This window comes from Bubalus kerabau, chromosome 5 (assembly GCF_029407905.1).
Source record: "Bubalus kerabau isolate K-KA32 ecotype Philippines breed swamp buffalo chromosome 5, PCC_UOA_SB_1v2, whole genome shotgun sequence".
NCBI classification, from domain to species: Eukaryota; Metazoa; Chordata; class Mammalia; order Artiodactyla; family Bovidae; genus Bubalus; species Bubalus kerabau.
Window position 1 is genome coordinate 23,486,993 of NC_073628.1, and position 23,829 is coordinate 23,510,821.

The 23,829-nt window shown below is 48.0% G+C and overlaps 1 protein-coding gene across 2 annotated transcripts; it reads left to right on the forward strand.

Annotated features, from left to right (window-relative positions):
• The first annotated feature begins 5,630 nt into the window (after positions 1–5,630).
• HEPACAM (hepatic and glial cell adhesion molecule) lies at positions 5,631–21,140 on the forward strand. 2 transcript variants are annotated; one of them, XM_055581265.1, is made up of 7 exons: positions 5,631–5,730; positions 16,180–16,521; positions 17,444–17,725; positions 18,018–18,111; positions 19,212–19,441; positions 19,583–19,653; positions 20,838–21,140. In XM_055581265.1, the coding sequence occupies exons 1-7, from the start codon at positions 5,646–5,648 to the stop codon at positions 21,138–21,140; spliced, it is 1,407 nt and encodes a 468-aa protein (XP_055437240.1). In that variant the 5' UTR covers positions 5,631–5,645. The 2 variants fall into 2 exon arrangements, with proteins under 2 accessions (XP_055437240.1, XP_055437241.1); XM_055581266.1 differs by having other exon boundaries at positions 19,212–19,285.
• The last annotated feature ends 2,689 nt before the right edge of the window (positions 21,141–23,829 follow it).

Below are 23,829 nucleotides of genomic sequence, written 5' to 3' on the forward strand. Positions count from 1 at the left end.
CACAGAGGTCTGTATAAGGTGGTGACTCAGTCGAAAACAGTGCCTCCCATTCTAGAGAACGGAACACTTCTGAGTTTAAGCCAGCAGGGAGGAGTGTGTGTGTGTGTGTGTTGGGGGAGGGTTCTATTCCAAGCTGCAGGACCGCTGGTTGCTCAGGACAGGGCCTGAGAACAGCAGGCCAGGGCCGCCATGAGTGTGGGGTGGAGGGTGGCAGGGGCGGGGTAGGGTCAGAATCCCAGAGTAAGTGTCGAATAAGAGTGGCCTGAAGCCACCGTGGGCAACAGAAGGGCCAGAGGACTGGGTTGAGCAGCTCAGGAGAGGAAGATGCCCATGGAAATGCGTCTGCTCAAGTGCTCAGAGGAGGAAGGGGCATGGGCCTTGGCTGCCATCGGTCAAGAGGTGTGTCTCCACCGTTGTTTAACAGCCACGTTATGCAGCTCTCAGAACTGGGTCCTGGGAGGAGACCCATAAGAATAAAGAGCTACAGCCCGGGCCCTGAAGAGGTCTCCCAGGCTAATGAGGAGGTGGCCACAGTAATCATATTTTCTGATCCCAAAGAGGGACATGCTGATTGACCAGTACAAATACACTTTCAAAGTTAAAGACATGTAATATTTATAATCAGGATATCCCTACCAATAAAACACAAAACCTCAGCCTGACTCATCAACAATTAGCTGGAACAGACACACCCACAGGGAAAAACCCAGGGGATGCCCGGGAGGTTAAAACAGGGCAGGTGGGAGGTTAAAACAAGGTCAGCCAGGGCAAGTGAGATCACCGACACGTGTCGTGTACGAGACCAAGTTGACTGGGCTGTTACCTATGTCTCTGTGACCCAGTTGCCTAGTAGATCAGTGGCCGCGCTCAAAGTGCGTTCCAGTTATTTCTGGGAATTCACCAAGGAATGCCTCCTGTGTGTTCACACCCTGCTTTGTTCTCTGCAGTTGCTATTTGGTGCCCTCCTCGCTGTCACTCCTCCGGTCCAGCCCCCCCACGCACAGCTGCCCCTTACTCCACCCAGCTCCCCCACCCCCACAGGTTCTCTCCCATTCAGTGTTCAGCAACTGTCTGCTGAGTACCTACTATGTGCCCCAGCCTGTATAACACAGTAGGGCTTCAGAGGCTGATGACACTGTCCTTCTGTGTTCTTGAGGAGAGAAGAGCCCAGAAGCAGATGATATGAGGTTCTGTAGGGCTGTGTGTGTGTGTGTGTCAGTCGTTCAGTCATGTCTGGCTCTTTGTGACCCTATAGACTGTAGCCTGCCAGGCTCCTCTGCCCACGGGATTTCTCAGGCAAGAATACTGCAGTGGGTTACCATTTTCTCCTCCAGGTACGTTCCCGACCCAGTGATCAAACCCGTGTCTCCGTAGCTTAGCCTCTGCTTGGATCAATCAGTCTTTTCAGTTTCCACCCCCAACCCAGCTCCTTTCTGAGAAGGTTTAGGGTGAGCGTAGCTGTGATCTTGGCGAAGCAACAGTGAGTGGTTTCGTGAAGTGAGATCTTAATTCCTTGCCCAGGAATTGAACCTGGGTAGCCTGGATGAGAACCAGGAATCCTAGCCACCAGACCAGCAAGGGCTACAGGCTAGAAGCTATTTTTTCCTGGATCTTTGCCCCCACTGGAAAATGTATTTATCACGGAGGCAGGTACAAAGTTTATTATTAGAGACACAGCACAACAACAAGTTGGAGAGCACACAGAGAAACGGTTTGATTAGTTAAGACAGAAACAAGATGGAGATGCACACCAGAGAGGAACGGTGTGGGCATCCCCTCTGGTGAGGAGGAGTGAAGTAAAGAGGCGGGCGGTTAAGTCATTTATATCAGGCAGTTCTTCTGGGTCTTTGTCTTCCTTCAGGCCAATTAGCCGGTTTATTTTTCTACACCTGACCTACCCTGGGACACTCCCCTGGGTGTGCATGCTGCCCTCAGCCAAGATGGATCTCCAAGTGAAGGCTTCTGGGAGGAGCAAGACTCATTACGGCCTGGCATTATCTCTTGACTTTTGACCCACAAAGAGCCTTTGGGTGCATTTGTAGTGTCTCCCTTGTCCCAAAGAGGGGGACACGGAGATCCCTTCATCATTTATTAAAACAGGGTTTTGCCTCTCTTTGTCCTTGCCACGACTATTACCTTGACTATTGCTGTGGCTATTACCTTACGGTGTTTATAAAAGACAAACATTTGCTATTTACCCTGTTTCTTTTGTTGCTTCCATTTCGGAGGGCAAACAGGAGACTGACTGTAAATGCCTTAACTGGAGCCCACCTATCTCTTGTCTCATGAAATGCTAAAGAGCTGTAAGTATCCAGCCTGAAGCCCACTTCTTTGTGCCCCATGAAATGCGGATAGGAGGCCAGTTGTCAATGTCTAGCCTGGAGCCCATCTGTCTCCTACAGCAGCTGGTGCGGCCTAGGACTCCTTGTGACAGCAGAGGAGACAGTGCCTGGCGACCTGTGTGGCTTTCAGGACTCCCACTGGTCTCTGCTCGAGTCTCGGTTGCTCCCTGGTCTGAGGGGCAGTTGGTGGCCTGGCCTTGCGTACCCAGTGCGGCCCCTTCCTCCCTGTTCTGCCTTCTGATGGTTCTTTCTCTCCAGCACCTCTGGGTCCCCACAGGAAGCATGTAGCTCTTTGGGGACACTCGTGTATTCTGTGTGGGGGTAAGGAGCCTGAGGTTCACCCCTGGGGTGAGGACTGGGGGGAGAACTTATTTCCTGCTTCTGTCTTCTGTCACAGTTCTCTTTCCATAATCCTTCAGGCTGAAAACAGCAGACTTCAGGCTTTCTATTTCCTGAACATCATATCCTTTTGTGCTAAGTTGCTTCAGTCTAGTCTGACTGTTTGCGACCCCATGGACCCCATGTAGTTTGCTAGGCTCCTCTGTCCATGGGATTCTTCAGGCAAGAATACTGGAGTGAGTTGCCATGCCCTCCTCCAGGGAACCTTCCCAACCCAGGGATGGAGCCTGCATCTCATGTCTCCCGCATTGGCAGGAGAGTTCTTTACCACTGAGCCACCTGGGAGCCCCTCATATCCTTTTACCTCAGACAATAAGCCTCCAGGTCTAATCATCACAAGCAAAAGAGGCCATTTCTACACTATAGAAGAACACTATGATGCGGTCCACAGCCTGTTCTCCATGATACATCAAAGGAACAGATAAAAGAAATTAAAATATCCTTTAGTTCCTTACAAAGACTGGCTTTCAAGCCTTTCATCTTGCTACTGACTCTAAAATACTATTTTAACTGTCAGAAGCTGAATATTGCCTCTCTCTTTTTCATTGTATTCCTACTGAAACTCCACTAACTCTACCAGAGGCAGAGAAGTGCCATAAGCTGTCTAGGAAGAAGTTGCAATCATAGAGATACAAAAGGAAAAAAAAAAAATCTCACTTATGCATTTCAGAATATTTTTTGGAGTTCCTCTGTGATGTTCAAAACCAATGCTGTCCACCTCTTTTCCCCCATCCTTCAGCTCAGATGGACCATGCACTAAATCTTCAGTTCTAGAAACCTGACTTGATACTGCTGCTGCTAAGTCGCTTCAGTCGTGTCTGACTCTGTGCGACCCCATAGATGGCAGCCTACCAGGCTCCTCTGTCTCCTGGATTCTCCAGGCAAGAATACTGGAGTGGGTTGCCATTTCCTTAACCAATGCATGAAAGTGAAAAGTGAAAGTGAAGTCGCTCAGTCATGTCCGACTCTTAGCAACCCCATGGACGGATTTTCCAGGCAAGAGTACTGGAGTGGGGTGCCATTGCCTTCTCTGACTTGATATTATGTATGAAATAGATAATTAATGAGAACCTACTGTATAGCACAAGGAACCCTACTCAATGCTCTATGGTGACCTAGATGGAAAGGAAATCCCCAAAAGAGGAGATATATGTATACATGTCAGTGATTCTCTTTGCTGTACAATAAAAACTAACACAGCATTGTGAAGCCGCTATACTCTGATAAAAATTAAAAAAAAATAAATAAACCTGGCTTACACAGGCTTTCTCTAGTATGTAAAAAGAATACTTTGAAAGATAACTTCCACACTTATAAAATTACGACCAGAGTTCCAGTGTTAGAGACAGCTAAAGAGAAGGAGTTGTAAACTTTGGTCTCACCAAGATATAAAAATCCCTAAAGGAATTAGAAGAGGAATTTAAATTTAAATTTAAATTCCTAAAGGAATTGAAACTTTTCTTTTAAGTTTAAAATATCAGCTCTCTAGGGCTTCTCACTTTCATGCACTGGAGAAGGAAATGGCAACCCACCCCAGTGTTCTTGCCTGGAGAATCCCAGGGACGGGGAAGCCTGGTGGGCTGCCGTCTATGGGGTCGCACAGAGTCGGACACGACTGAAGCGACTTAGCAGCAGCAGCAGCAGCAGGGCTTCTCAGGTGTTGCTGGTGGTAAAGAACCCGCCCGCCAATGCAGGAGACTCAAGAGATGCGGGTTCGATCCCTGAGTCTGGAAGATCCCCTGGAGGAAGGCATAGCAACCCATTCTAGTATTCTTGCCTAGAGAATCCCATGGACAGAGGAGCCTGGCAGGCTACAGTCCATAGCGTTGCGAAGAGTCAGACACAACTGAAGTGACTGAGATGCACACACACACACATACACATATCACCTCTCCAACAAGGAATGTTCTAGGCACTCCACTCTACTAAATCTTCATCAATCCTCTCAACAGTTTCTACAAGGAAGCTACTGCCCCCCCACCCCGTTTATAGATGTGAAATTGGAGAATTAACAAGGTTAAATGGCTGTCTGCCCCAGATCACACAGTGAGCAAGCAAGCATTCCACTGGCGACCCGCAGGAGAAGCTGTGGATGTGTTAATGGGGGGTCAGGGCAGTGCTGGGGTGTTTTTCTTCATCACACCTCAAGACTTGAGGAGATGGCTGGGCTGCAGCTGGTGGCTGAACCCCAGGCTCTTGAGGTATTACCATCATCTTTGCCCTGACATGTTCTAGAAAATGGACTGGAGGCTGGGGATTGAGCAGAGTAGCTACTGGAAAAAGATCCCCAGGATCTACAAGATTCTATGCTAGGAGCGAGAAGCCCAAACTTGACAGCTATGATAATAATACAATTCAAGCCATTTTCCAATCTTCTTGTTGTGGGGTAGAAGAGGGGTTTTCTGTGTCTTCAGCCATTTCTGAAATCTCTCATTCCAAGCTTTCAAAAGACTCCTCTCCCTGCCTTTTCAGAGTTTATTGGAGGTGTGTCCCTGGCGTGTACCCTCCCTCGCAGGAACGAGGAGCAAGAGGTGGAGACAGGGCTTTGCAGGGACACACAAGGTCCCTCCCTGAGCCCAAATTCTCATCTCCCCCTGGGAGTGGAGTTCAGCTCAGGCAGGTGAAGAAACTGCTGGGACCCCTCAGACTGGAAGCTGTGCTGGAGATGGTCTTCCAAGCAGATACCCTCTTCCCAACCCGGGATGCAGGGCTTTGAAACCAGAAAATGCCAGGTCTGAAAGAGAGGAAAGAACAAGTCCAGCAACACACAGAGCTCTGTGTATTCAGAGGGAACTTGGCAGGGTTGTGTCCGGGCAGAGAAACTCCGAGTGGTACAAAGGGACGTGCCCAGAGTGGAGAAATCATGCTAATTGTCTGCACCAGAGCTGGAGAACGCCACCCAAAATGAAGAGAGAAAGGGAAGCCCCGTCCAGAGCCTTCAGTGCGCTGCGCCTCGCTCCTTTTGTCTACCTGCTTCTGATCCAGACAGGTAGGAGAACCAGAGGGCAAGACAGGGTCTGCAGGAGGGGCCTGGGGCTTTCAAAGGACAGGGAGGGGGGAGCTGAGGGCCAGAACGCCTCTGGGGCGGGAGGAGGGGAGAATGCCCAGCCACCGTGGGAAGCAGCTCAGTGAATTCAGGCATTCGTGTTGAATGTATTTCTTCATTCTGTGTGCCTCCTGCCTGGCCCCTGCCCCCCAGCCCCCAAAGCCTGCATGACTTTGGAGCTCCCACGGCATTCAGTACATTAGATGGAGGGCAACGAGCCATTGCTTATGGGACGTCTTGTTGGCGTGGGCCAGTCAGGCATCCTTTATAATCCCCAGTTGGGATTATGGTGGGGCTTGGAGGGGTGGGGAAATCTTGGTTTTGTGCCTCCTCAACCCCACACCCTGGCTTCTCTGGGTGTAAAACAGCAAGGGAGATGAAAGAAGCTTTGGAGATAATGAGTCTCCTGGCTTGGGACTGTAACACCAACCTATCCGTAACTCAGGCACGCCACAGACAAACCTGTCTTCTGTACCGCCCCCTACCAACTTCTTGGAGAAATGATCTGATTTTCAATACATGTGCTTATGTGCGCACACACACGTGGGGTTCTCAGGTGGCTCAGTGATAAGAATCCGCCTGCCAAGGCAGGAGACGCAAGAGACTCGGGTTCGATCCCTGGGTCAGAAAGAGCCCCTGGAGTAGGAAATGGCAACCCACTTCAGTATTCTTGCCTGGAAAATTCCATAGACAGAGGAGACAGGCGGGCTACAGTCCGTGGGGTCACTAAGAGTCAGATACGACTGAGTGATTGAGCACACGCATGTGCACACGCACAACTATTCCAGAGAGCCTAGGAATTTACAGTTTCATTGGGCAAATAGATGCAGAAATCATTTTAATAAAAGCAGAGACTACTATGAGTCAGAGAGACAGAGAGAGGTCACCTACACCATCAGGAAGCTGGTGCTGGTAGTACAGGATACGAGTAGGGGAATATGAGGGGAAGTTACTTGGGAGTGTCTGCACTGAATTTTAAAGGATGAGAAAAACAGGTAGGTGTGGGAGTGAGCATTATAGTTAGGAAAATGGGCCAAGGTCACAGCTTGAAATGGTATTGCGCGTTAGGAGCAGCCCAGTCAGTCACTCCTTCTGGAGAGGAAAGAGTGAATGGAGTTAGGCGAGATATGTAAACCTTGCTAAGGAAATTGGGAGATAATTTGCAAACAATGGGGGCCGGGGGAGGGCAAGGAATGGTTTTCGGTCTGGGAACCCACAAGGCCAGGAGGCGTTGGAGCAAAACTGGAGGCAAGATAGGAAAGGAAGCCTGTATCCATTTGGTAGAACCACAAACTGGATGACTTCAACAACAGAAGCGTGCTGTTTCACAGTTCCAGAGGGTAAAATTTCAAGATCAAGGTGGCGGGAAGGCTGTACGCCCTCCAAAAGTGCTAGGCAGGGTTCTACTCTAGGCCTCTCTGCTGTCTTTGGGTAGTTCCTTGGCTGTCACAGGTTAACTTTAATCTTTACATGGCGTTCTCCCTGTGCTTGTGTGTATATACGTATTTCTTCTTTTTATAAGGACACCAGTCATCTTGGATTGGGCTTCCCTGGTGGCTCAGACAGTAAAGAATCTGCCTGCAGTGCAGGAGACCTGGGTTCAATCCCTGGGTCGGGAAGATCCCTTAGAGAAGGAAATGGCCTTCCACTCCAGTATTCTTGCCTGGAAAATTCCATTGACAGAAGAGCCTGATGAACTACAGTCCATGGGGTCGCAAAGAGTCAGACACAACTTTCGCTTTCATCTTAGATTGGGGGCCCACTCCCTCCAGTATTAGCTTGTTACCTTGACAATGACCCCAGTGCCAAATAAGGTCACATTCTGAGATAGGGCTTCCCAAGTGGCTCAGTGGTAAAGAATCCACTTGCCAATGCAGGAGACATAAGAGATGTTGGTTCGATCCCTGAGTCGGGAAGATCCCCTGGAGCAGAAAATGGCAACCCACTCCAGTATTCTTGCCTGAAGAATCCCATGGACAGACGAGCCTGGCAGGCTACAGTCCACAGGGTCGCCAAGAGTCAGACACATTTGAAGTGACTGAGCACACACACACACTGAAATACTTGGGATTAGGACTTCAAGACATAAATTATAGGGGCACAAGTCAACCCATAACGAGGCTACTGCAGTAGTTCAAGAGAGAAATGAACCAGGCTGGAATTAGAATAAAGAGGGAGGGAAGGAAGGATATTGAGATAATATTTTGGAGGGAAAATCAGGACCTAGTGATTGATAGGAAGTTAAAGAATCTAGGGAAGGAGGTAGGGTTTCTGTGTGAAACATTAAGTTAAAAAATGGGGCAAGACTGGGAGATATAATGATTAGTGTTACTCATGTTGAGGTTGAAATGGCTGTAAGACATTTGTGGGGAAATGTTGAACCTAAACCTGGAGGGTTAGGAAGAGGTATTTGGAAGCTGTCAGCTAAGAGGTGAGACTTAAAACAGTGAGAATAAAGAAATACATGAGCTGAAAATGGAACAGTGAGGAACCCCAAGACTTTTTTTAAAACCAATGCAAACTTTTTTAAATGTTTTATCTTTTTGTGTTGGAGTATACCCAGTTAACAATGTTGTGATAGCTTTCAGTGAAGGGATTCAGCCATACATATACATGTATCCATTCTCCCACAAACTCCCCTTCCATCCAGGCTACCACATATCATTGAGCAGAATTTCCTGTGCTATGCAGTAGATCCTTGTTGGTTACCCATTTTGAATATAGCAGTGTGTACATGTCGATCAAACTCCCTAACTATCCCTTCCCCCCAGCAAGCATAAGTTCGTTCTCTAAGTCTGTGTGAATCTGAGGAATCCCAAGATTTGCAGAGGAAAACAGAGAACAAAAGCCCATTGAGGAGGTGCGTAACAATCAGAGAGACAGAAGGAGATCTTGAAGACTGTGGTGTCCAGAAAGTGAAGGGAGTTGGGATATTCTCAGAGAGTCGACATCAAAGGTATCAAGGAACCTGGTGTAATAAGGACCTAAAAGAGCCCATCTGATGTGGCCATAAAGAAGTTACCATTAGCCTTAGTGAGAGCAGTGTCAGTGGAAATTACAATGAATGGAGGAAATGGGAGCTGACGGTATGGAGGCAGTGAACCGGGACTAGGAAATGTACAATGACGTGTACAAATCAGAGGTGTCCCTAAGCTCTTTCAGGTCATCATATGGTAAAGAAAAACATTATGGAAGGATCTTGTCAGTCACTGTGATTAGGCAGAAACAAAAGGAACTTCTGTGAGAGACAATGGAACTGAGTATTATTTAACAAGGGGCTTCCCTGGTGGTTCAATGGTTAAGACTCCATGCTTCTGCTGCAGGGGGCACAGGCTCAATCCCAGGACCACGAACTAAAATCCCACATGCTGCATGGTCAAAAAAAAAAAAGTATAACAAAAAATTCTAAATATAAACTATGCTAATATTAGTTACAAACTAAGATAGGTAAGAGGTCAATGTGGGATCTGGCCATTGTACTGCTGTGGATTCAAAAGCAATAAAGGCTGAGATTCTATGAGGAATTTCTGCCATCCTCAATCTATTAGGAAAATGTCAGCTTCTGTGACAAATAAATTCCAACATTTAAGTTCTCCTGGCATTAACCCTGGAGTAGTCAGTACCATTTCAAGCAAGGCCTGGTATGAACAAAGACTGCTCCATGAGGTTTTCCAGAGTCCAAGCTCATGGAGCTCTATCAACTTTCACATGTGTTTCCAATGGTCAGTCTGAGATTTATCTCTATTTCTTTTAGATAGAGGATTAAGGGGGGAAAAAAAAGGAAGGAGTACACCAGCCTATAAGTGGAATCTACCACTCTTACTAGTACTATTGGGTAGAAATCAGTAGTGACACAGCCATAATTAACCGCAAGGGAGGCTGGGAGATATAGCTTTAAGGCTGGCATTAAAAGGGTGGCCTGGACCATATGACTCTGGCTCCCAGAGATCTGCCTTAATCCCTTGCCATTAAGGAAATCAATCCTAAATATTCATAGGAAGGACTGATGCTGAAGTTGAAACTCCGATACTTTGACTGCCTGATGCAAAGAGCCGACTCATTGGAAAAGACCCTGATGCTGGGAAAAATCGAGAGCAGGATAAGGGGGGCAACAGAGGATGGGATGGTTGGATGGCATCATCAACTCAGTGGACATGAGTTTGAGCAAGCTCCAAGAGTTGGTGATGGACAGGGAAGCCTGGCCTGCTGCAGACCATAGGGTTGCAGAGAGTCGGACAAGACTGAGCGACTGAACAGCAACAATACTCCCTTGTGGCAGCAACCACCTTACTTGCCTCAGGCAAGTAGCACTTAGTCCTTGGTGCTCTGAACCTAATATGAACTAAAGAGGCTTCCCTAAATCCATCACAGCCCTATTCCTGGAACATTCAAACACAGCTTTTCTAGAGGCTAGGATACTAATTTACAATCATAAACACAACATGCCATACATCTAGATAATCGGATGTGCAAGATGTTACTCTCTGGGATCCTAGAGCCAGTCTGTCCTCTAGGCTCCCATTAGGAAGAAGTCCCTTGCCTAGGTTCCACCCTCTGAGTTTTAAGATCACCTTCCATATTGTAGGTGCTGTATTTTTTTAAAATTGCAATTGAAAATTATATACAGGAACATGCAATTTTGCATAAGGATACAGTTTTATGGAACTTTTTTTTTTCTTTAGCCATGGACTTTATTGTTTGAATATTTGCAATTATTATTCTATACACAAATGTTAATTTCTTACAAAACTCTGTATTCCATATTGCTAGGTCACTTCACTCTTCATTTTATGTCACATTTCCATCAAGAACTATTTCCCCAAATCACCATCTGCCTGATTGTGTGTTGTTGTTGTTCAGTTGCTAAGTTGTGTACGACTCTCGATGCCAGACACTAGTCCACCAGGCTCATCTGTCCGTGAGATTTTCCAGGCAAGAATACTGGAGTGGGTTGCCATTTCCTTCTCCATTTATGGAACCTTTAAAAAGTGAATAAATCCATTTAATTAGCCCCCAAGGTCATGGAAAAGAATATTTCAGTACTGAGAAGCGATATAGTACCTCCACACTGTATTGTTACTATTGCCTTCCCCCCAGGGTCACAGTGGTGTACTAATTTCTAATACAGATTAATTTTGTGTGTCTTTGAACTTCATAAAAGTGGGATTATATCTATGCATTCTTTTAAGCCTGGTTTCTTTCACAGAACACCAAATTTGTAAGATTCATGCATGTTGTTGTTGAAATTGTAACTTGTTTGATCTCAGTGGTATATAGTATTCCATAGTATAAATATACCAAAATATGTTTACCTATTCAATTTTGATAGACACTTTGGTTGTTAACAGTTTGGGCCTTTATGAACAGAGTAGTTAAAAAACATTCTAGTAGATGTCTTTTGGTGAACAGATATACCCAGGAGTAGAATTTGCCGAGTAAAGTATATACACTTAGGCTTAGTAGACATAGCCAGAGTCTTTAGAAGTGGTTGTATCAAGCTACATTCCCACCAGCCCTGACTGAGAGTTCCAGATGTTCGTTCCATATATTCACCAATAACTGAATCTTCTCTTTTTCATTTTAGCTATCCTAGTATGAGGTGGCATTAAATTATGGTTTTAAATTGCAAATCTATGATGATGAATGCAGTTGTGTCTTTTTCATATACTTATTAGCTATTTGAAAATCCTTTTATGTGAAATACCTGATTCTTTTGCCTATTTTCTTTTGAGTTTCCTGGATTTTTTTTAAGTGGTAATTAGTAGGAGTTTAAAATAGATATATCGGATACGAGTCATTTATAGGAGATATGTATTACAAGTATCTCCCACTGTGCGTGTGTGTGTGTGCCAAATCGCTTCAGTCATGTCAACTCTGTGCGACCCTATGGATTGTAGCCCACCAATCTCCTCTGTCCATGGGATTCTCCAGGCAAGAACACTGAATTGGGTTGCTATACCCTCCTCCAGGGGATCTTCCCGACCCAGGGATCAAACCCATATCTCTTCTGTCTCCTGCGCTGGCAGGCAGATTCTTTACAGCTAGTGCCACCTGGGAAGGCCGTCTCCCACTGTACAGCTTGCCTTTCACTCTCTTAATGGTGTCTCTTGATGAACAGAAGCTCGTAATTTTATTGTCCACTGTATCATTTTCATCTTTTACGGGTACCACCTTTGTGTCCTCAAGTCACAAAGATATTCTCCTATGTTTTCTTTTTAAAACATTGTTTTACCTTTCACATTTAGATCTACAATCTACCTAGAATTGGTATTTGTATGAGATGTGAGGTAAGGACCAAAATTCATTTTTATTCCAACGTGGCCCAGCACTATCTATTTAAAAAAAATCCTTTCTGCACTTGACTGCATGTCACCTGTGGTTCAGTGGTTAGGACTCCAGGTTTCCACTGCAGGTATCATGGGTTCAGTCTCCGGTTGGGGAACTAAGATCCCACAACCCTCACACCAAAAATAAAAAGTCAGGCTATCATGTTTAAGTCTGTTTTTGGACTCTTCATTCTGTTCTGTTGATAACACTTGTCTATTGTAGTGCCAAGGATAAATCTCTTGGGATTTTGATCAGTATTGTATTAAATTTATAAGCCAGCTTTGGAGAATTGACAGCTTAACATTAATGATTACTCCTATCCAAAGCACAGTGTATCTCTGTGTGCTATCTTTATACTTATTAGCTAGATACACATTACTGAACATTTGCTCTCTTTACAGGGTAGGAAAAAAGCTACCCTTCTCTTCCTGGATCCCAAGGGCCTTCTTCACAGTTTCTGTGTCCTGATTTTGCCTTATATTCCTGAGTGATTGACACTTAAAATGAGTTCACACTCTTGTAGGCCTTAACATAGTAACAAGAGAAAACTCTAACACAGTCACCCCAACAGTGAAGCTCCTCTACAATAGGGGCAGAGGAGGGGTGTTATTTTCTCAGAGCATTTAATATTCATTATTATTAATTCATTCAGAATAATAAAAATGAAAAGCAGAAAGTAATATTTTTTGCTTTTAGAAAACTATGGTGTATGGGACTTTCCCCAGCAGTCCAGTGGTTAAGACTCTGCCTTCCAATGCAGGGGATGTGGATTCAATTCCTGGCTGGGGAACTAAGGCCCCACGTACTGTGGAGTGCAGCCAAAAAGAAAAAGAAAACCATGCTGTGTGCTGCCTTTGGGTTATTGTATGCAGTTCTGGTCACCACACCTCAAAAAAGAAATAATAGAGTTGGAGAAAGCCCAAATAAGGGTATCTATGCTAGCCCAAGGGAAGGAGGGACTTCCTATAGAGACAGATCCAAATAAAACAAAAAGCCTTTCAGTTAAAAAGGGACATACCTGCAGTCCAGGGTATCAGAGTGTGTGGATTATGTGCAATATGTTTCACAGTATCTCATGAATGCTTTTGAGATGGTTAGACAGCATCACTGACTCAATGGACATGAGTCTGAGTAAACTCTGGGAGATAATGAAGGGCAGGGAAGGACATGGACTGACTTGCAGCAGTCCATGGGGTCACAAAGAGTCGGACACAACTTGGTGACTGAACAACATTTGGCTGCACCGGGTCTTAGTTGCAGCACATGGAATCTTTAGTTGCCACCTGCAAACTCTTAGCTGTGACATGCGAACTCTTTGTTGCATGTGAACTCTTAGCTGTGGCGTGGGATCTAGTTCCCTGTGCTGTGCTGTGCTGTGCTTAGTTGCTAAGTCATGTCTGACTCTTTGCAACACCATGGACTGTAGCCCGCCAGGCTTCTTTGTCCATGGGATTCTCCAGGCAAGAATACTGGAGTGAGTTACCATGCCTTCCTCCAGGCGATCTTCCTGACCCAGGGATCAAAGCCAGGCCCCCTGTATTGGGAGAGAGGAGTCTTAGCCATTGGACCACCAGGGAAACCCCTCTCACTGATATGTTTAAAAGGTAAATTTAAGGCAAATACTGGTAATAGAAAACCTTTGCCCACCAAAAAGGGCACATAAAAATGAACAGATGATGGCTTAAGAAAGTGGCTATTAAGGGTCCCCAAGGCTACTGGCAGGTACATTCTTATACGTTAAAGCTTGACATTCTTTGATGTCACAGTAGTTTAAATCCTGGTTGACGAGGGCCACCTCCCTGATCCAGTGTGGCCATTTAAGTTGGCAGGGACATCTTGCAGCGAGGTCAATTTCCTTCTCTTCAGCCTCCAGCGGGAACAGAGACTTTTCTACCTAACGATGCTTTCGAGACTTGAGGACAATGATTAAGTTAATCGTTTCTCAAGGTTGAAGAGTTTTAGTTCCTTTTATTTGCACCATTAGCCATTTCCTCGCTCCTATGTCCTTCCTTGGCTCCTGTCCTAGTTCTCTGTGTCCCTTGAAAGTTGTGGGACCCTGACCTTAAAACCAACTCCAATCTTGGCTAGATTTTGGGAAACAGTGTTTGCTCAGCAGAAAATGCTCTTTGTCAGCTTCTGGGAAAGACTGCTCCCTGCACTTCTGAACATGCCTACATACACCGCTATGACTCGGGTGCGACTCGTGCACAGACACGGGGAAGGCACCCACCAAGAGGAGGGTGAGGCCCAGGGTGATCCACATGCAGTAACTTCTCCAATGGTTTTATCCAGAAGAATCAAGTTTATTTTTTGTTTTTTAAATATTTATTTATTTCACTGTGCCAGGTCTTAGTTGGCAGGTAGGATCTAGTTCCTCAATCAGGGCTGGAACCCAGGCCTCCTGCATTGGGAGTGGGAGATCTTAGCCACTGGACCACCAGGGAAGTCCCCAGAAGGACCAAATTTACACTGGTAGAAAGAGGGACTTCCCTGGCAGTTCAGGGTTGGGACTCCGTGCTTCCACTGCAGAGGACCCTGGTTCAATCCCTGGTCAGGGAACTAAGATCCCGCATGTTGCATGATACAGCAAAAATAAATAAACAAATTGGTAGAAAGAGCAAACTTGAAGGGAGCAAGACATCCCAAAAGCACTACCAGGACCTTATATGTGATGAGACAGAGTAGACACAGGGGAAACTCAAGGGAGAGTCCAAGAAGAGAGAAGCAGGGAGGGGAAATCATTCCACTTTTCCTTGGGGCTGGGACTGTCATAGACCAGCCTCCTGGAAAGAAGAAATGAGAGCCGAGGAGCTTGGGGTTGCTAAACCCCAGGGTGGCTCTGCATACATCACCCTCATGTGCTGATCCCACTGCTTCAGATTGGGTTCTGAGAAGGGGGGTAGATGTTCCCATCCTGGCCCTTAGTGAAGCTCACTGATTTTTTTCAGAGCCACTTCAAGTCACCTACACCAAACCCTGTTTGCCTGTTCAGGGAAGTATGAAAGCTTGTGTTTCTAAGTCAAACCAAGCCTGGGACCTAGCACCTGCTAGGCAGGAAATCCCATCTATATAATCCCAGAAACCAAGAGCTGGAGAAATCTTAAGGATCATGAGGTCAATCAGATTTCAGTCTGATGCACAGAGCCATAGAAAATTCACTAGCGACACCCCGAGATCCTGGGAAGGATAGGACTCAGGTCTTCACCACCTCTTTGACTAAATCAAGTGAGCTAGAACTAAATTTCATTCCTTTTCAATTTATATAGGGTTTTAAATACCTTTAATAAGAAAATTTGAAAATACTTGGTTTTGTCCATTCTAACTCCCCCCACTGTTGAGACTCCCCTCAATGACAAGTATATAATATTCATGAATATGGTGGCTTTCATCATTGCAATAGTGTCTTCTACACCTAAGGTTTTTTTAATTATAACATTCTTGACAGATGATGATAGAATGTCAGGATTGAAGTGTCAGGTTGCAGATTATCTGGTTCTGCTACTGCTGCTGCTGCTAAGTAGCTTCAGTCGTGTCTGACTCTGTGCGACCCCATAGACGGCAGCCCACTAGGCTCCTCTGTCCCTGGGATTCTCCAGGCAAGAATACTGGAGTGGGTTGCCATTTCCTTCTCCAGTGCATGAAAGTGAAAAGTGAAAGTGAAGTCGCTCAGTTGTGCCCGACTCTTAGCGATCCCGTGGACTGCAGCCCACCAGGTTCCTCTGTCCATGGGATACCTCATTATTCAGAGGAGAAAATGAAAGCACAGGGAGGGGAATGAACATTCAATTGGCCTTTCCTTGATTACTTCTAAAGATGAGGAGCTTACTACGTAACAAAGCACTTGTTCCCAAAATGGGTTGGATATGTTTAATAAATTAAATTTGCTTCAATCTGCACAACTAACCTTTTAGTTTCATTGCCTTTTGGCTTGGAAAAAGGAAGAACTGTTAGGAAGTGAAGAGCCCAGAGTGGTGAGGCATGGAGAGACCAGAGGACTCAGAAATGAGAATGAGGTAAGGAGCCAGGGCCTGACATCGCCTTCTCTCTGTGGGCTTCTGTTCACAGAGCCCCTGGAAAGTGTGAACATCACCAGCCCAGTGCGCCTGATCCATGGCACGGTGGGGAAGGCCGCCCTGCTCTCTGTGCAGTATAGCAGCACCAGCAGCGACAAGCCCGTGGTCAAGTGGCAGCTGAAACGGGACAAGCCAGTGACCGTGGTTCAGTCCATCGGCACAGAGGTCATTGGCACCCTGCGGCCTGACTATCGAGACCGCATCCGCCTCTTCGAAAACGGCTCCCTGCTTCTCAGCGACCTGCAACTGTCCGATGAGGGCACCTACGAGGTCGAGATCTCCATCACTGATGACACTTTCACTGGGGAGAAGACCATCAACCTCACTGTAGATGGTAAAGTCTTGGGCAGGGAAGGAGCGGGGGTACCAGCAGCTGGGGTGGGGGGCAGGGTCCACCCAGTACCCTAGCTAGACCCCAGGAAAACCCACACAAGAGCCACTGGGGAGCAGAGAGTGAGCCAACTGGACCTTGGAGACTGGCAGCTAGACCACAGCTAACATGTATAGGGTAGTTACTATGAGCCAGAAATGATTGTAAGTTTTTGCCTATATTGACTCATTTAATGCTTATAATAATCTAGGGATAGTTAACATCATTGGCTCTGTTTCAAGAGATGAGAAAACTGAGGCACAAGGAGGTTGAATAATTTGACCAACTCTACTCAACTAATAAGTGAGAGTCAATATCGGAACCTATTTGGGGCTTCCCCTGTGTCTCAGCAGTAAAGAATCCACCTGCAATGCAGGAGCCTCAGGAGACCTGGGTTCAATCCCTGGGTCAGGAAGATCTCCTGGAGAAGGAAATGGCAACCCACTCCAGTACTCTTGCCTGGAGAATCCCACGGACAGAGGAGCCTGGCAGGCTAGAGTCCATGGGGTTGCAAGGATTCTGACACAACTTAGCAACTTAGAATGCACAGACCTGAACTTAGCCCATTGAAAATATTTTCCAGGCTGATCAGCTTAAGACATCTCAGAAAGGTATTTGGGAAGAAAGGAAGGGAAGGTCCAGAAGGGCAGGGACCATGGCTGTCTTATTCTGCATTGTACCCCCTGTGCTCAATTAGGTCCTCAATAAATAGTGGGTAAATAAATGAATAAATGGATGGATGGATGTATAGGTGGGTGGGTGGGTGGTGGTAAAGAGCTATACTGAGACCTCTGAAGACCACAGATCAGCTGGAAGGCGGGCAGTTAAGGGGAGGGGAGATGCTTTTTGGCCCCTGGCTCACAGGCTCCCCCACCCCCGGGCTCAGTGCCCATTTCAAGGCCGCAGGTCTTAGTAGCATCAACCACGGTGCTGGAGCTCAGTGAGGCCTTCACCCTGAACTGCTCGCACGAGAACGGCACCAAACCCAGCTACACCTGGCTGAAGGACGGCAAGCCCCTCCTCAATGACTCTCGGATGCTCCTGTCTCCAGACCAAAAGGTGCTTACCATCACGCGCGTGCTCATGGAGGACGACGACCTGTACAGCTGTGTGGTGGAAAACCCCATCAGCCAGGGCCGCAGCCCGCCTGTCAAGATCACCGTGTACCGTGAGTCTCCCGCCGCCCTCCCTCGGGACTCACAACCCTGAGAGGCAGGTGCCCACGAGAGGCTGAGGACATCCCAGACAGAGTACCACCACCAGGGAGAGAGGCAGACTGGGCCAGGTCTCCCTGGAGAACAGCCATCGGTGGGAGTGAGCTCCAGGGAAAGTCCACCACTGGTCAGCCCTGCTGCCTGGGGCTCCTTTTCTCTTCTTTCAGCCCCAGGGAGCTCTCTCCTCCCCACACCCACTGCTCACCTTGAAGTCTCTCCCACCTCTCTGCCTCCCTCTCTCCCTAGGAAGAAGCTCCCTCTACATCATCTTGTCCACAGGAGGCATCTTCCTCCTTGTGACCTTGGTGACTGTCTGCGCCTGCTGGAAACCCTCCAAAAAGTCTGGGTAACTCTCCAAGTTCCCCTCTCCCTGAGTATCTGAATCCTTCCACCCACCCTAGCCCCGAGCTCCGTTCTTTCCTTAGTCTCTCTCTCTCTCTCTTTTAAAATTATTTATTTATTTGTATTTATTTTTGGCTGTGCTGGGTCTTCATTGCTGCACATGGGCTTTCCCTAGTTGCAGTGAGTCGGGAGATACTCTCCAGTTTCATTGGGTGGGCTTCTCTTTGTGGTGGCTTCTCTGGTTGCAGAGCGTGGGCTCTAGGGGGCAGGGGCTTCGGTAGTTGCAGCACATTGACTCAGTAGCTGTGGCACACGGGCTTAGTTGCCCCAAGGCATGTGGGATCTTCCCAGACCAGGGTTCGAAATCGTGTCCCCCGCATTGCAAGGCAGATTCTTAACCATTCACTGGACCACCACTAAGCTCCTCTTGGTCTCTTTATTTATTTAAAAAAAAAAAACAACTTTTTTTTAATGAGAATCATTTTTAAAGTCTTTTTTGAACTTGTTACAATATTGCTTCTGTTTTATGTTTTGGTTTTTTGGCTGTAAGGCATGTGGGGTCTTAGCTCTCCAACCGGGGATCAAACCTACACCCTCTGCATTCGAAGGCGAAGTCTTAACCATCATACCACCAAGGAAGTCCCCTCTTCTTAGACTCTTTAAATGCCTTTCCTCCCAGGCCAAAACTTCCCAGGAGATCCATTTTACCATTGCATGCATTGTATATGGAATTACATCCTGTGCTCAAAACCCCAACAATCCCAGCATTGTTAATAATGGTTTCACTTGCACTTCACCTTCTGTGAGCCAGGCACTGTGTTTGTGGTTAGCACACTACCTTTCAGTGTGATTATCTTAGGGTGATTCTCTGCAGTTTACAGATACTGACTCGGGACTCAGATGAGTTAAATGACTTGCCAGGGCCAGACTCAGGCTGCAAACCTAGATGGGATATACCCCATTCCACCACACCCAGCCCATCTTCCTATTACACAGCCTCATTTATGGCCATCAGATACTGCCCCACTGTGTCCCCACGCCCAGAACTTCTGCTCACACTCAGCAGCTGTGTTCACCAGGTGCTGGGTTGATTTGCAGGAAGAAGAGGAAGCTGGAGAAACAAAACTCCATGGAGTATATGGATCAGAGTGATGACCGCCTGAAACCAGAAGGTGAGCTCCCAGCCACCCACTCACCCATCCCATCGTCACTCAGAGCAGTGGGCTGCTGGGAAAAGGCAGATCTGGGCGACAAGGAAGCCAGCTCTGCAGGGCCCCTTCCTCCACCAACTGCACGAAGACTGCAGAGCAGGGAGAGGAGCAGCCAAGGTAGGATCCCAGGGATGACAGATCCTTTGGTAGAGGTTGTGGCGGGACCCAACTGGCCGCTGGGAAGCAAGGAGTATAGGTGCTGGCTGGTGGAAAGGGTTCTGGACCTGCGCCAGCCACCCCCTTCTTTGCCCCGTGCAGCAGACACCCTCCCCCGAAGCGGAGAGCAGGAACAGAAGAACCCCATGGCACTCTACATCCTGAAAGACAAGGTAAGCAGCTCCGGGCTAAGTGCCCCACAAACACCCCATCAGTCCCTGCCACGTTCTGGTGCTACAGTAGCCCCGCTATGCTGACATCCCTTTCTAGGACTCAGAATAACCCTGAGAAATATTTCTGTCATCCCCACTTTAGAGATGACAAAAATAGGGTAAAAATCATTTTACCCTATTTTATTATTTTTGTCTAATAAAATAGGGTAAAATGACTTGTTCAGAATCAAACAAATGAATCGGTGGCAGTGTCTGTCTGTGCGTTAGTTGCTCAGTTGTGTTCTTTGCAACTTTATGGACTGTAGCCTGCCAGGCTCCTCTGTCCATGAAATTCTCCAGGCAAGAATACCCGAGTGGGTTACCATTTCCTTCTCCAGTTGGTGGCAGTACCCAGATCTCTGGACATGGGCTTTGGGTGACTTTCCAGCTATTCAACGACCAACTCTGTCCCACACTGTCCAAGCCAGGTGGAAAGCAGAAAATAAGTGGTCAAAGCCCTCAGTTTAATGCATTTCAACGTTTAATGAGCACCTATTATGTGCCAGGCACCATGCTAAGTGTTCTTCAGTTCAGTTCAGTCATTCAGTCATGCCTGACTCTTTGCAACCCCATGGACTGCAGCACGCCAGGCTTCCCTGGCCATCACCAACTCCTGGAGCTTGCTCAATCTCATGTCCATCGAGTTGATGATGCCATCCAACCATCTCATCCTCTGGCATCCCCTTCTCCTCCTGCCTTCAATCTTTCACAGCATCAGGGTCTTTCCCAATGAGTCAATTCTTTGCATCAGGTGGCCAAAGTATTGGAGTTTCAGCTTCAGCATCAGTTCTTCCAATGAATATTCAGGACTGATTTCCTTTAGGATAGACTGGTTGTCTCTCCTTGCAGTCCAAGTGACTCTCAAGAGTCTTCTCCAACACCACAGTTCAAAAGCATCAATTCTTCAGCGCTCAGCTTTCTTTATAGTCCAACTCTCACAACCATACATGACTACTGGAAAAACCACTGCTTTGTGTCCTATGTTGCAAGAGAAACCAGACCTAGGTCTGCAGCCTTCCAAGAGATGAGAGTGTGAAGGGGACTGTGTCTCTTTCACCTCGGTATTCCTAAGGCCCTGGAACACCGGGCGTGCTCCCAGCCCAGGCCAGCTGTCCCCTGACCCCTCCTGGCAACTGTCCTTGCAGGACTCCCCGGAGCCGGAGGAAAACCCCGCCCCGGAGCCTCGGAGCGCGGTGGAGCCCGGCCCGCCGGGCTACTCCGTGTCCCCGGCCGTGCCGGGCCGGTCGCCCGGGCTACCCATCCGCTCCGCCCGCCGCTACCCGCGCTCCCCAGCGCGCTCCCCCGCCACCGGCCGGACGCACTCGTCGCCGCCCCGGGCCCCCGGCTCGCCTGGCCGCTCGCGCAGCGCCTCGCGCACACTGCGGACTGCGGGCGTGCACCTGATCCGAGAGCAAGACGAGGCGGGGCCGGTGGAGATCAGCGCTTGAGCCTCCTGGCGTCCTCCGGAGGCGCCGGCACACCGAGGCCCGCGTCCAGGGGAGGGCGGGGCAGCGGGGCTGCGGCCCGCGAGGGGCGAGGGATTAGGAGAGGTCCTGCCGGGCGAGAGGATAGGACGCGGGGACCACTGTGAGCCTGCGGAGTCCGGGGATGAGGCGGGAATGGCGGAGGGTGGACCGGATTGTGAAATCAGGGTGCGTTTGCTCCCTGATCACTGGCTGTGTTATCAGTGGGTGTGGGTTGTGCCCTCTTAGGACCACATAGATTATTAAATTTACGGCCCAATCCCCGGAGAGGCTTATGGAAACTAACATCAGTAACCTAACCCCAATGACTATCCTGTGTCCTTCCTAGGGCGCATTTATGCTTCCCACCCACCCTCTCCCCTTGCTCTCCAGGAACGAACTCCTGGTTCCTGGGGAACTTTCTCGGCAAGTCCAGATTAGAGAGGCCACTTGCCTCAAAGGTACAACTGTTCTGAACTAAGGGGGAGCCCAGAAATTCACTGTGAAGACAGGACCTTGGGGCACCCTTCTCAGGCATCTGGGACCTGGGTACCTACCAGTTGGCCAGGGAGGAGTTCAAGGGCATTTCTTTGCCACCCTCCCCCCCACAACCCGGGTCTAGCCAGAGCAAAGGATTCAAGCCTCCCAGGCTTGGCTTCCTCCCAAAGACCCCCTCAGCAGCGTGCCCAGCATTCCTTTCATCTCTAGTCCCTAGAGAAGGGGCTCCTCACTCATTCCCAGACCCAGAAAGCTAAATCAAGTGAGGATCTGTCTTTTGACCCCTCCTATCTACTGGTTCTCCCTGGCTTTGCATGAAATAAGCCTTTCAAACAATCATTGTCCCTGGGAAAGGTTGTCGAGCTTCCTGTAGGTTTAGGAAGACGAAGTTCGATTCTCCCCAGAACTAGTGGAAGGAGGAAGACGCTTATTGCTCTCCCCGCCCACCACTGCGTCTTAGAGGCCGGATGGAACGCTTGTCTCTGGCCTCTCACCTGCCTTGCTCCCAGGTGTGCAGGGCCCAGGAGACAGGCCAGGGCAAGTGCCCTAATTACACAAACCTGCAGAGTATGGAGAGATTGGTCCACTGTGTAGCTAGGCCATGCCCGTGCTGCCACCACTTCTTGCACAGTTTGTAGGAAAGACAGTCATCTACCTTGTGAAGAGAGAGAGCGATTAAAATGACGCAAAAGAAAAAAGCCCTCTGTGTGTGCTGACCTCTCTTCCCTGATGCCTCTAGTGCATCTCTGGTCTCTCCTCAGCTTCCTGAGCTCCAGCTGGGATCCTGCACCATCCCACAGAGGAACTCCCTCCCAAGGTCCCAGTTCCCCACCACTCTATGTGGGACAAGTTTTGTCCCAGCCCAAGGGCAGCAGCATTTCTAGTTGACTCCCCACCATAACCTGCAGGTCGTGGTCCTCCCAGCTCCCTGCCCCTATGCATTTCTCCAGGCTCATCTGCGCAGGTGTGCCTTTGCAGCTCTGCTTCCTCACCCCAGAACTGGTCCCCTCACTTCCCCAGGTGCCTGATCTAGGAGACGATGCATGTGGGACGGGGCGGCAGGGGGGGACACCCACACACCCCCACCCAAGTTGCTCAGGCAGGTGGAAGATGCAAGATGCGGTCTCAGACAGGTACATCCCAGTCAACCTGGAGAGGCAAGGGTGAAGATTAAGGTGAGATGAGGGCAGGGTGTACTCTAATCCCCAATGCTGCATCCCTGAGGGGCCGGCTTCCCAGGCTCAAGTCAAATCTGCCTTAAATGGGGGGAGGGGGTGGAGCAAGGAAGTGGTTTTGTTTTTGTTTTGTTTTGATCTTCATCTTTGTATTACTGGCATCTAGCAGAGTGCCTAGCACATTCTGGATGCTCAATAAACTTTTGATGAAATGAAGTGATAACTTTGTTTCACTTAATCAAGGAGAACAAACAAATTGCCTAAAAATACCAGTCGTTTCCCTTTTCTCTTTTCTTCCCATCTTCCTTCATCATCCCTCACCTTCTCTGGAAATCCCAAATTGTTGATTCCAAAATCATCACACACTCATTCATCCATTCTGATGTTCTTTCTTTTATTCAGTAAACATGTCTTCATGGACCATAAAGTGTGCTAGAAGCTGGGAGACAGTGTTACTATGCCATGACATACCAAAGAGACAGTCTCATGGAGGAACACAGATAATAAACAGATTAGCATAATACAGTGTGGAAAACGCAACGACAGAAGTAGATACAAGGTGCTCTAGAAGCATGTAAAAGCAGCATCTAACCCAGATTAGGGGTTTTCAGCAAAGGTGTCTTGGAGAAGAACAAGCCTGAACTTAGTCTTAGAAAGATTGGTTAATCGGGTGGAGGAAAGAAAAGGATGGAAGGACACATATTCCAGACAGGAGCAGCATGTAAAAAATGCTTAGTAAGTAGAATCCTTACTTCTTAGCACTCATAAACTGTGGATCAACCAATGGCAAATGTTTCAACTGGGCTTGCCTGGTGGCTCGGATGGTGAAGAATCCACCTACAATGCAGGAGACCTGGGTTCAATCCCTGGGTTGGGAAGATCCCCTAGAGGAGAGCATGGCAACCCATTCCAGTATTCTTGCCTGGAGAATTCCATGGACAGAGGAGCCTGGCAGGCCACAGTCCATGTGGTCACAAAGAGTCAGACACAACTGAGCAACT

What these genes read in the sequence shown, in the direction of transcription:
- HEPACAM (XM_055581265.1), top strand. Translation starts at nt 5,646, where the DNA reads ATGAAGAGAGAAAGGGAAGCCCCGTCCAGAGCCTTCAGTGCGCTGCGC. An exon ending in CCTGCTTCTGATCCAGACAG is followed by an intron (nt 5,731 to 16,179) that starts GTAGGAGAACCA and finishes TTCTGTTCACAG; the next exon opens with AGCCCCTGGAAAGTGTGAAC. An exon ending in TCTACATCCTGAAAGACAAG is followed by an intron (nt 19,654 to 20,837) that starts GTAAGCAGCTCC and finishes CTGTCCTTGCAG; the next exon opens with GACTCCCCGGAGCCGGAGGA.